Source organism: Hydractinia symbiolongicarpus, chromosome 3 (genome assembly GCF_029227915.1).
Source record: "Hydractinia symbiolongicarpus strain clone_291-10 chromosome 3, HSymV2.1, whole genome shotgun sequence".
NCBI classification, from domain to species: domain Eukaryota; kingdom Metazoa; phylum Cnidaria; class Hydrozoa; order Anthoathecata; family Hydractiniidae; genus Hydractinia; species Hydractinia symbiolongicarpus.
Genome location: NC_079877.1, coordinates 11578291 through 11591034, shown reverse-complemented (window position 1 = coordinate 11591034; position 12744 = coordinate 11578291). Strand labels below are relative to the sequence as shown.

Below are 12744 nucleotides of genomic sequence, written 5' to 3'. Positions count from 1 at the left end.
TGATTCTCGTTAAACAAGAAAATTCATAGTTCTGAGATGTAACCCTTTACAAAAAAGAATGCAAATTTTTGGATACAGTTTTAGTCAACTTGTCACTTTCATCTCAATTTTAATAAAAAAATTTAATTCATTATAATCCTCTGTTCCAAAATTGGTTCCTCAAAGGTTAAATAATCTGCTACCACCACTCTTCTCGAAGAATTTTTATTGTTCGTTACAATAATGTCTTGTAAGACTTCATCGCTTTTTAAAATCCTCAAATTTTTCTGTTCTTGTAATGCATAAGTAACCGTGAATGTTTTAGGAGATAAAAGTTCCTGTTGCACAACTCCTTTTCGTTCTTGCATTTCTCTAACGTGATTATTTTCCATCACTGCTTAGGTAACTTCTGTCGTAATTAAAAGTATTAGAACACACGATTTTTCGGAAATTTTTGTCGTTTAATCGATGCTTTGCAACATATTACCTTTTAAACTTGTCTGCAATTTGACTTCTTGCCTCTTTGAAGTCAAGGTATTAATGACACTCGAAATGAGAAGCACCAGACTTCATGTCCCCTTTCCTGCTTTTTTGTAAACAAACTAATTCATTAAAAAAATGTTCATTAAAATATAATATATAATATATTTGTTTGTTTTGGAAACAACCTAGTTACCAAAGCATAGTTATGTGTCTGTTTCTGTTTATAAAAAACAAACAAAATAAAAAAATCCCCTATCATGTTGCTTTTTATATTTTTTGACGCTTTTGTGGAGCGAAACAAAACCTATTTTCTAAGGTAATAAAGCCGGGAAATGACGTATGCTTAACTTTAGTTTTTAGCAGGGCGTTGCGTTTAACTTCGCAGCGTGCTGATATGAGAATTTGTCATTCTTATTTTAGGATAGCGTGTTGTTTGCTATTGTAGATAAAGTTTTATTGTAAGTAAGTTTAAACTACGTCTTGTACTATGTTACTTGCAACATTTATTTAAAGACAATGTGTCAGCAATGACAATACAAATATAGACACACAATTTTGTTTATTAAATCTCACAATATTTCAACAACAAACTACATTTACTGTATTTGTTTATTAGCCTTTCTCATCTTTTGTGTGCGCGGTCAACTTAGAAATAGAGGTTTTCGGGTAGCATCATGGAAATTGGAAATCTCCTTCAGACTGGAATGATCTCTTAAAACTTCCTCCGCCTTTTTTGTTTTCTTTTTTCTCCTTTAAACATTCACGGTTTCAACACGCGCATTGGTTTTCTTCTTCCGGATTTGCTTCTTTTGCTGACAACAAACGAATGTTTTCTACTTTTCCTTCCGGCTCGTTGTTGTTATCAGGAAGTTCAGAAGCAACTTTCAGGAACAGCTAATTTCAAGGTAGCAAAATAAAAATTAAATTGCGAATTGAATTTCTTTTAAGTGGAACGAAAAACTCAAATAGTCTCGTACATCGTAATCCATAAAAATTTTTGCATTCACCGCCTGGTTTTGTTAAAGAAAATACAACACTACTAAAGGAAAATACTGCTTAGGAATTAGTGACTATGAGAATAAAGAATCAAACGTCAGTCAACGCTTACCCCTACTGCAACTGGACATAAGTGACGCAATGTGTAAGGTATAGGTAAAACAAGAACTTGATGGCAAAGATTGATTTGCGTCAGTTAAAATTTTCTTGTGAAATACTGATGTTTCTTCATAATATTTTAGATCTCACAAGTGAAACGAAAAGCGATTATTGTCAGTACATATAATTGATATAGTTGAAACAGCTCGAAAAATGGAGGAGAAATGATTGAGCTCACAGAGACCACAGTGCGAAACGGCATATCTAGCCATTTGTCTATGGTGAAGTAAATTGCAAATTATAACGCAAAAATTGTCATGTCTGACAACCTTACCTCTTTGACATTGTGACCGCTTTTAGCGCTCGTTTCCATGAAAAGAAGGTTTAGTTCTTTTGATTTGTCTTCGCCAGCTTTCGTTGATACTTGCCTAAAAAATTATTAAGTTATTAAAGATAGTTTTTCAGCATGATTAAGTACCTTAAAATATCAGTGGGCCCCTTGAGGTTTCAGGCCCTGGAAAATTTGTTCAAAATAAAGAAAGTTGGAGTTAAAGAGAAAATATGTAGGAAAAAGAAGCGATACGGAAAGACTTTTTTTGGAGATGGGTTGTTCAAGATTTTGCTGTAGGGAGTGCTTATTACTGTGTAGGCTATTCTAAAGTATGTCAACTAAGTTTTACAGTTCGGATAATAACGTTGGATGTTTCATCTTGTTGAGCATGCTTTTTTATGTTCCCCGTGTCCATTTTCGTTTAACAACGTAAAGAAGAGTATCTTCACAATATTTTTTCACCTTTTTTCTTCCAGGTCAGTTTTATTTCCAACCAACATAATTAGAACTTCTTCTCCACGTTCTGCTTTCACATCGGTTATCCATTTTGATGTTTGCTCAAATGACTCCGCACCTGAAACATATTTTATGAAACTTAGCCTTCGATTTTTTTTATAGTAATTACATAGTGCAGGCTACGAGTTTCCATTAACAATACTTAATAACTTTTTAGGACAGACAGCAGTTATTATTATTTCGCTAGTCGATAGCCCGTGGATAAATTAAGGTCCGCCCATCCTTTATATCCAACATTTCGTGTTTCCGTAACACAACGTTTTTCTCGCACAAACAGGCAGACGGAAAACGGATATTATTATTTAATAAATAGTTGATAAAGCATTTTTTTTGTAAAATCTGTAGGGACATGTTCCACTTTAATTACCCATGACATTTTTAGGGACATTAGTCAATTTTTAACTTACCTCTGAGTTAAACTAATTTTCATAGCACATTACATTTTTTTTAATTTAGCGCGGAAAATGGTACTTTTTTAAAATGACATATGTAAGGAGGTTTATGCAACTCACTTGTTACGTCATAAACCACTAAAGCAATTTCAGATTCTCGGATATAACACGGGATTAAGCTTCTAAACCTTTCTTGGCCAGCTGTGTCCCACAGTTGCAGCCGAACCTAACATAAGAGAAACGAAAATGACATGTTATATTTAAAGCTTTCCCCCAGTTTTTAAAAAGGTGACTTTGTGTGGATGTGTTTGGAATTTTATCCAGAAATTTTTTGAAATCTTTTTTTCTTATATTTATTTCTTTAGACAGTCCTCTTAAACGCTTCGATTACCTTCTGTCTCCAGTTAACATAGCCAACTGAAAATTTACATTTGAAAGTCAGATTAATTGGAGAAATGTTTTACATGCGAATATAATAATACCTACTGAACGACCTCTTAATGAAATTGTTTTGACCAGAAAATCAATACCAATGGTAGCCTGGAAAATATAATAATAGCAAACTTCAATACCTGCGATATAATAATTGCAGATGTTGTATTTTACAGGAGATCACCATTCAGATGTTATGCTTTTAATTACTGCATACGCATGTATGAAACCCAGAATGCAGTATGACTTCGAACGTTTAAAACGATTTTTTTAGTTCCGGACGCTTTTAACCAATTTCGACAAGATACGTGACTCCATTATATATTTTAATTACAAAACGTTCCTTTTTTAGCGCTTGTTTTCTTTCTTTTCTAAGTGACGAACTTTTTTAGTTTTGAAACTCTTAAAACACACACAAAGCACACATTCATTTGTTTTCGCATACATTTAGTAGGTACATTTTTATGTAAACATATTCATATCTTCAATCTGAGAAAACGAAACTCTCTTTAATCCTCTTTACAATGTTTGTAAAACAAATCAACACGTGTAGAAAATAGAGAAACCAGGTTAAACCTTTTTAGGCACTTGATCACTGTGAAAACAATGCTGCTATCACACGTGCATAATTTATCATTGTGTTTTCTTTTCGTTTGAATGAATTTGCAACTAAGGATATATATCTACTTAACGATTCGCACACCCCCTCCACCCTCCTTTTTAATCTCCGGCCTATCATCGGTTTGACATTTAACACAAAGTTCCATTTGTGAGTCACTCCTAACAAAATCATAGTGTAGTGAACTGAAATTATCATCTCTATCAAGTTTTACAACATTTCGTCAAAAAACAGAATATATTTTTATAATGAGTTCGTTCTACAATAAACATAAATACTTTGACTTACCTGATAGGTGTTGTCGAAGTTATCGTACATAAATCGAGTGATTAGTGATGTTTTACCAACTACAAAAATATAAAATAGTTGAAGTTATCGTGCGTAAATCGAGTGATTAGTAATATTTAGCAAATACAAATATACCACACAGTCAAAGTTATCGTGCGTAAATCGAGTGATTTGTAATGCTTTATCGTATACAAAAATATGGCATAGTCGAAGTTCTCAAAAAGTTATATATGGTATACTTAAATTCCTATTTATTAGAGGGGGACGTTTGAGAACAAGTGGCTGAAACAAACAAACTTTTTACATATATAACTTGTACATTATTTAAGAAGAAAGAAAAAAAGAGCAAGAAGAAGTATGCTCATAGGATGATGTAAAACGTCTTGGGCAAAAATAAAAATTTTTGCCGAATCTAGATTATGTGGCGTTTAAACATTTTAACTGTGAAATTCATTGGTCAAAAAGGGGAAAGGAAATTGCGTAAAAGCTTAGACAGTATGTGATCAATACATGCTCTCTTCTTATCGCATCAAACTAAAGTATTTCTTTTGTGATGTTTATCAAAAAAGTCCGTCAATTGATCTGCACAGCTGTAATGCACCAAATTCTTCGTAAATTTACTTAACTTGTCAAGTCATAAAAATTTGTTCAAAATTCAAAAAGAACGAATGAGACTTAAAACCACTGTTACGCCACACGGTTTTGACTACTGGGTCCCAGTCCCGTCTTCTTATCCTCTCCTCAGTTCTTTGTAAATAGTTTAGATAAACACATTTAAAAAAAAACTTCTTATAAAAATACATTTTATAAAACCGCGTATTTATTTGCGTTATTCAGGCAGTTAACGTAACGCCCACCTTCTTTTTTTCTATTTGTATGCATGAATTCTTACTTTTGCACGTGTCACGTTAGCTAGTGAACATTTTATTTACATATTAGTCATGTCTATTGTTTTACTTTTCCCAAACATAAGTTATTATCTGTAATTTGAGTCTAATAGTGCTTTAATACGTTTATCACGAAAGATCAATACAAACGTGATGCTCTTTTTAAATCATGACAAAGTCATGCAGTCATTACAAATTTATGACGTAACGTTATTACTGTGACTTCCTCATTGTAATGTTTCAAACCCTCGTTCATTGTTTCTTTAAATTCCCATATAAACTTAATAAGCTGTCGCTACTGCTTGAAAACTATTCATATACACGAATTTATGTTGTAATTCCCTCGTTTATTTTGCATTGATATGGTCACTGTAATTGTTGCCACATGTAATCAATGTAAACGGACTCTTTTTTTAATGAAAATAATAATTGTAAATTGAGTTGGAGAATGTTTGTCGTAGAGATTCATATGCGAAAGGAAAGACATCCGTCTCCAACATATGCACTTTTAAATCTTTAGCGGTGAATTAAAAAATTCACCATCAATGCAAAATAGCAGCGTTGTAGAAACCAATCCCCTCTGCAAGCGGTAATTTCTAACTCGGGTCCCACGATTTACTAATTCACATGGTAAAAACCCACCGAAATTAAACAAGGTGCCCAGGGGCGTCAAAAATTTTATGCAACGAAGGCAATAGAACTGAAAAATGTGACTGCATGATTTGACAAAGTCCGAGCTTTTCTTTGAGAAATATTATGAGGACATTGCAGTGGGTTTCAAGTAATTTAACACTTGGAGAGAAACTTCAGTAGCCTTGTTTTATTAAAAGTAAATTAAAAAAGAAAGAAATTAATAAAATTTTATAATATTTGCTTCGGTTTTACAATATCCTTAAGCTGAATATTAAGGGTGTTGAGTACTCATAAAAAAGTCTGCGCACGAAGTTGTAAATAAGATTAAACGTTTGCCATTATTGTTTAAAATTTCTTTCGAAAATAAGAACTTTCTGTAAAAATTTGTCCACAAAATGCTTGTCATGTCGAACTTTGACTTTAATCAAAAAAAGTAATGCGAAATCAAAGAATATATAAAAAAATTGGACACATTGATTATGCCAGAAATGAAGCACGTTACCAGCTTAATGTTATGACATTCTTATAAGAAAAAGTTATATATTATTTAGTTCTTTCTTTTGAATAAACCTAACAATCATGGTGTCAATACAAAAAATAAACAATGTGATAAGCTCTATACTTGATACAAATGTACGATTATTGACAGTCGGTCAAAAAAAAATGAATAATGATAGAGAGAATGTGGCAGTTACATAATCACAACAGACAAGTTTAAAATATAAATTTTAAATATCATTGTACCCAAAAAATGTTATATAATGCTTTGTTGATTACTCATGCAGCTAAGTTATAGCTACAACCCTTGAACAAATACTTGTAAAAAAAGTGATAAAGAAACCCAGCCTTTTTATTATTCTTGATGCTGAAATCTTACACTGTCTTCTCTTCCACCACGTCAATGTTACTTTCCTCCAGCACAACAGGTTTTTGGACAACTTCAGTTAGCATCACCAAGCCTATTCAATATTTACCATTGATTTTTAGAAAAAGGGAGGGCTCAAAATGAAATTTACAATAAGTCTTTGCAGGGTTGCAGCTTAGCTGGCTACCTGCTGTTTTGTTATCTGAAATTTGGGAAAAATATAATTTTTAACGACTTTTATTGTTAATAAACGATTATTATATTATTATATTTATTATATATTTTATTTATGTCAAGAGAATTTTTAACATTTTGTACATGCATTTTGATCATTTGTGATCTAAAGATGTTCTGACAATGATCAAGGAGAAACTTATCAAATTTCGTTTGTTACTTATTGCCTTAAACCCAAGAATTTTTTTTTTTCTAATTATCTTTTATTTTTTTCATTTAATTTTTTACATGTTATCTTTTATCAACAAATTCTTACATGTTTTACTGTAGAAATACATGCATACTGATGATGGCCTTTCTGGATTATATTATTTACCATAAGAAAAAGGCTATAAAAATTAACTGCAAAGCTAAAACCTATTAAAAATTTTCATGATTAGCAACAGGTTAAAATTAAATTAAACGTAAAAAAAACATTCAGAATATAGGAAGCATAACCTACGAAATATGAATATGAATATGTATTCTTAAAAATCATGAGGTGATGAAATAATGAAATTCACACAAAGAAATACTGCATTAGTTACATTTGTAAAGTTAAAATTTAGACAATTTAAAAAAAGCCAATATCCCTTTTATACTAAAATGGGGGATTATTAACAAACTTTGAGCAGAAAGTTTAGTCTAATTTTAAAGTTTTATAGCTTCTTGGCCCATTGTTTAGAACATTAAAGCTTGTACTTACGACACAACTTACGAGAACATATTTACGACAAAATAGAGTGTATTTACGGCAACAAATTTACATAAAGATACAAATCATGTAATGTTATAAAAATAGTATAAAAGAATTACAATTATAAAGTATGGGTTGAAATTAACTTGGACTTGCATTTTATACTTAAGGTTGAGAAATATTAAAAAAATATTAAAAAAATATCAAACGTACTCTAAATTACTTTATTACAAACAAAAATTGATTTAAAGCATAAGAGGTTTAAAGTGAGATTGAGAAGAAAAGAAAATTTGGATTACTAAAAAATTATTTCCTGGACATGTTTTCCCTTCTTACATATATATATTTACAATAAGATTAATTTAGCATCAACCATATCAAACAGACATACAGCCACAGCCAAAATAAAAACATTCTCGAAATGTGCAAATAGCCATCAAAATTTTATGTAAGTTAGAACATTTCTTGTAATAAAGTGCTGAACTTGAAAACTGCTTCAGCCAGAAAATTAGTCTATCATAGCGTTCTGTTCCAAGTTTGGTTCCGTTAAAATCACATTATCTGGAGGAACCACTATCCTTCTCAGAGAACTTTCAGTGGAGTTTACTAAAACAATATCCTGGAATACATCGTTGCTTTTCTTGATGCATGATGTGTCGTTAGGTAACACGAATGCTTCGGGATTACGTAACACAAATGCTCCTGTTGATGTTTCTTCAGCTTTATATAATTCATATAATATTCCATGATAGCATAAAAATTATTCTTAAACACGATTGCCAGAAATTTATAATCAAGATGTTCTTAGATTCTATTACAAAATTTTCCTTAGAGTTTTTTTTTTTTTTTATGACGTCCTTTCTCTTTCTTCTTTACCAATGTCAACAATCTTTAAAAAGTTTCCCGCCAGAATCAGGGTAAAGTCAGCTGTGTTTTGTTTTTGTTTTTATGGTCAGCCATTCGAAAATTAAATGGTTATCTGTAAGCTAATCGTTTATATTAAATAATAGATTCGCATTGTTATTAAACATTGCAATGCTTTTCTATTATCTAGCACAATAATAAAGCCATGTAGTGAGTTTGACCAAGCATGATAGCATTTAAATTGTCTCATTTTACCAAACTTAAAAATCTTTAAAAAGTTTCCCGCCAGAATCAGGGTAAAGTCAGCTGTGTTTTGTTTTTGTTTTTGTGGTCAACCATTCGAAAATTAAATGGTTATCTGTAAGCTAATCGTTTATATTAAATAATAGATTCGCATTGTTATTAAACATTGCAATGCTTTTCTATTATCTAGTACAATAATAAAGCCATGTAGTGAGTTTGACCAAGCATGATAGCATTTAAATTGTCTCATTCTACCAATCTTGTTTGTTTACATTTTTATTGGACAGTAAGAAATCCCGTCATAAAAATAGAGCATAGAACTGAAATTTCTTAAAAGATTTGTGAGTAAAGATAAAAAATAAAGATTCGTAGTTAAAAATTGAAACACGTGTTGTGCTTTCAATTTTCAATGTTTTCCAGCTTGTATATTTATCAAATTTGGCACCATCATAGTGGAGGCACTCATAACATGAAAAAAATGTTGTTATTGGTCATAATAAGTTCAGAGAAGTTTAAACGAAGGTTATAAAATGCTGTTATTATTATAGTACGTAAAATATTTTTAATTATCTTAAGTGAAAGATCTTTTTTTGGTGTTTAATGGAAGTATATCCACAACCTCCTTAAATTCACTCTATGCACCCATTAAACTTCTGTAAAAATGTTGCTAAGAAAATATATAAATACTTAGTTGTGAAATACAATTAATTATTTGTTATTACAGTAGATTTTAGGATTCAGAATCAACATACTTATCTTTCCCACCGTTATAAAATAATTTTTTTTGTCGCCTCTTCAAAGAGGGAGGACTAAAAATTGTAATTTTGAAATAATAAAGAAGTGGAATATTGTCTTGCAATTTAGTTCTACTAAGGGTACCTAGATACCGGTTTGTTTACATTTTCTAGTCGTAAAGCAAGAAGTTTTTGAAGCGACAATATTCTCGTCATTTATTTACTTGGTAAATGAGACAATTTTTTTTATTTTGCATGATAGTTTATACTGGCAAATATAATTGTAGGATGATGTAGTGCGTGCCTACGTAACTATATCTATATCCAGCTAGCATCGTCACTATATATTTATGGATTTTTTTTTCAAACCAGCTAGCCATGTACCTTGGTAACCTATTTTTTTAAGCTAATGCAATTAATTTCCTGATGTCTGGTAAGTTACTACAAAGTCACACAGGTAGCAATCATGTGTGTTAGTTCTTTAATAAAATGATTGGTTTGTTTTGAAAACTCTTGAGCATAATAGATTTAATGGGTACCATTTCTTAACCAGATGCACCAGATGTCCAGTGTATTGCCACGCCACGCCAAGCTTAGTGCATGCTATTGCCAATATTCCTTAACAGGTTAAATGAATTCAAGAAGACCAGATAAACGTTATAATGCGTGCATCACATAATGTTGATGTTGCTTTAGCTAGACAAATGCATGCAAAACATATGGATACAATGCAACAGGCCGAAATTGTCGAACAAATCAACATAAAGCGCGTCCCAAAACAGCAGAGTAGACGTGATCCAAACTGTTCAGGACGTGATGAACAGAGTTATTCCTATTGCTGGTGCATACGAGTACATGCTGAAGTTGAAGCTGATGAAATTGATTAAGCAGCAACTGAAAACCGTGCTCCGTTAGAGTTGGAAGAGATAGAAGACGACATATTTCCCCACATTAAAAAAGGTTCTTAACAATAGAGTAACAATAGCATAGGTAACCAGGGACAACCCGCATGTTTGGGAACAGCTGGGTTGATGAAGGCATTAAAAATTTTTTCAACTGTTCGTCATAACCACATGATCCTATACATTTTCTTGATCGACATTTCAAGGTCTACATAGTGAAAGCAATGGGTGATAATATTTCTAACAGAATGGCGGATTTTTTGTATTGTTTTTTCGGCCTAAGTGTATTTTGCCATGGATTTACCGACTGGTACAATATATTTACTTATTTTGCGGCATCCCATTATTAAACTAAATTATTTTGGGCACAATACATTACATTGTTACGTTACTTCTTGCAAGTATACCAAAAGGTTGTTTTTAACAGCTTTCTTGTACGTAAATACCTCGCTCGGATTTGGAAGGTTGTTTTAATAACGAAAAGAATGAACAAAAAGTATTATTTTTTAAAAACCTTTTGTTTACATCAACATTCATTTTCTCCTATAACAGCAAAAAAGTAATACTTTGAAACATCAAAATAACAGAGTACTGGCATATATTGTGGTACTGAAATCAAATGGATAGTCGTTGGTCTTGGTATGGTTAATAAAACAATGGAAACCCAAATTAATTTTCTTCTGTCATATATTTTGTGAAATTAAAATGCAGGCGATCTTTATTAAGCTTTAATCGCGTTAAGTCTAAACAGGCAGCTAATTTATATTCTTTTACTTAGTTAACTCTGATTTCTCCATGTAAAAGCTTTTTTAAGGAATCTTGTCTATAGTGCAGAAAGCTTTTTTGTTATCGCGTGTGCACTTTGAAAAATTCGAGATTTTTCCACCTGCTAACAAAAAAGCTTGGAAGTTTTTTGCACTTTGTCGACACATAAGTTCTGACTTCAATTAATTAGAACAAAACAATTAATTAACCCACAGAAAAACCCATAAAAAAAATTCAAAAATTAACTTTATGTAAAAAATACATAGATTTTTGTTTACAAAAGTTTTTTAACAATTCTGAGAAATTTATCTTAATACAATAAACTTTTCTTTTTTCTTATTTCTTCTTTATAAAAACATAGTGAAAGGCCTAATGATCTGGTCCAAGTTTCTACTTTTTTATGATATCAGTACCGAACGTTCCTTGCTCGGAGCCACCATCATTGGCTAATAGAGCCGAGTACTTTAATAAAGACTAGCTGTTAACGAAAATCCACGGGCTCGCCTATCCTTAAACTACACGCTATTTGGTGAACTCATTGCACGACGCGTTTATTGCGGACGGACATACAGAATACGACTTTTATTAAAAAATAACTTAAAATATTAAGAACCAACACTCAAATCAATTACTACATTCGTATATCCGATTTTGAAGGTTGATTTTTAGAACTTGTTGGGAAGGATATTAAGAAAATGTTCGGTTGATTTCAGTTGTCGAGCAACTTTGCATATGTATATTAGCTCGGCCCGACTGCTTTTATCGTGCAAAAAATATTTATGTCAGGATGCCAAATAAGTTGGTTATTAAAAGAGAACACTAAAGTATTACTTTATAAGCGATTTAAGACTGTTCAAATATTAAATCTTTATAATAAACAAAATTACTGGCGTGGATAAAGTTCATATGTTAAAATAATTTTAAACAACTAAAAATTACGAGTAAACTGAAACTCAAACTTTTATTTACCCATCTTCAAAACATGTAACATAACAAAAAACGCGAATTATTCCAAATGCGTCAAAATACAACAAAAAATATTACTAAAAAATAACAGTAATGAAAAAAAGTATTGAAAAAAAATGGATTCTTACCGCTCTGTTCCCCTAATGAAACAAGTTTATATTTCTTTGGAAATAAAACTTTATTGTTCATATTTTTTTTCTTCTTCACTACGTGTCATTCATCTTTTTTTGTCAGCATTAGCATTTATATTTCCTACGTCCACAGCAATTCTTGCTAACTGCTAACTGCTGCTGTTTTCTCTAATTACTTGACTACAAGATTTGTAATATTCTTTCTTTCTAGTAATGTGTATTCAACAATCGAGGTAAGATTACTTTTGTTGAACAAAATTTTTGGCCGATTAACTGTAATTACGTATACACTCTCCACCGTTTTTTGAAATTAACGCTCCGGTTTGTCTCGAACAAGAGGTTCTATGATAATAATTTCTGCAAGGTCGTTAATTTAAAATCGAACGCTATAAATATTGATTGGTTGGTTTTTAGCTCTTTAGACCGATTTGAATTTGATCGGCGGAATCATGGAACCACATTCCGCATTTTTAAGAAGTAAATGTCTGAAGCAGGACTTAAGTATATTCATCAAAGCTGATTTGAAATATTTATGTCGATATAAATATTGAAACAATGGTATATTTGTGCTTTATTCGCCCATAAGTTCTTTAACTGTAATTTCTATGAGGCGCGTGACCTAGTGGTTATGGAGTTGGCTTCGTAATCACGTGTTTGGAAAGTGTTGGAATGTAATGGAATTGTGTTTGAAAAGTTGTCTTGTTCATGA

At 31.5% G+C, this 12744-nt stretch overlaps 1 protein-coding gene across 1 annotated transcript; it reads right to left on the bottom strand.

Moving 5' to 3' along the window:
- Positions 1-942: 942 nt before the first annotated feature.
- LOC130635721 (ras-related protein Rab6-like) lies at positions 943-12293 on the bottom strand. The gene is made up of 7 exons (XM_057445165.1): positions 12033-12293; positions 4136-4194; positions 3283-3336; positions 2917-3022; positions 2351-2462; positions 1892-1985; positions 943-1356 (listed from the first exon to the last, which is right to left on the bottom strand). The coding sequence occupies exons 1-7, from the start codon at positions 12091-12093 to the stop codon at positions 1231-1233; spliced, it is 612 nt and encodes a 203-aa protein (XP_057301148.1). The 5' UTR covers positions 12094-12293; the 3' UTR covers positions 943-1230.
- Between the last annotated feature and the right edge of the window lie 451 nt (positions 12294-12744).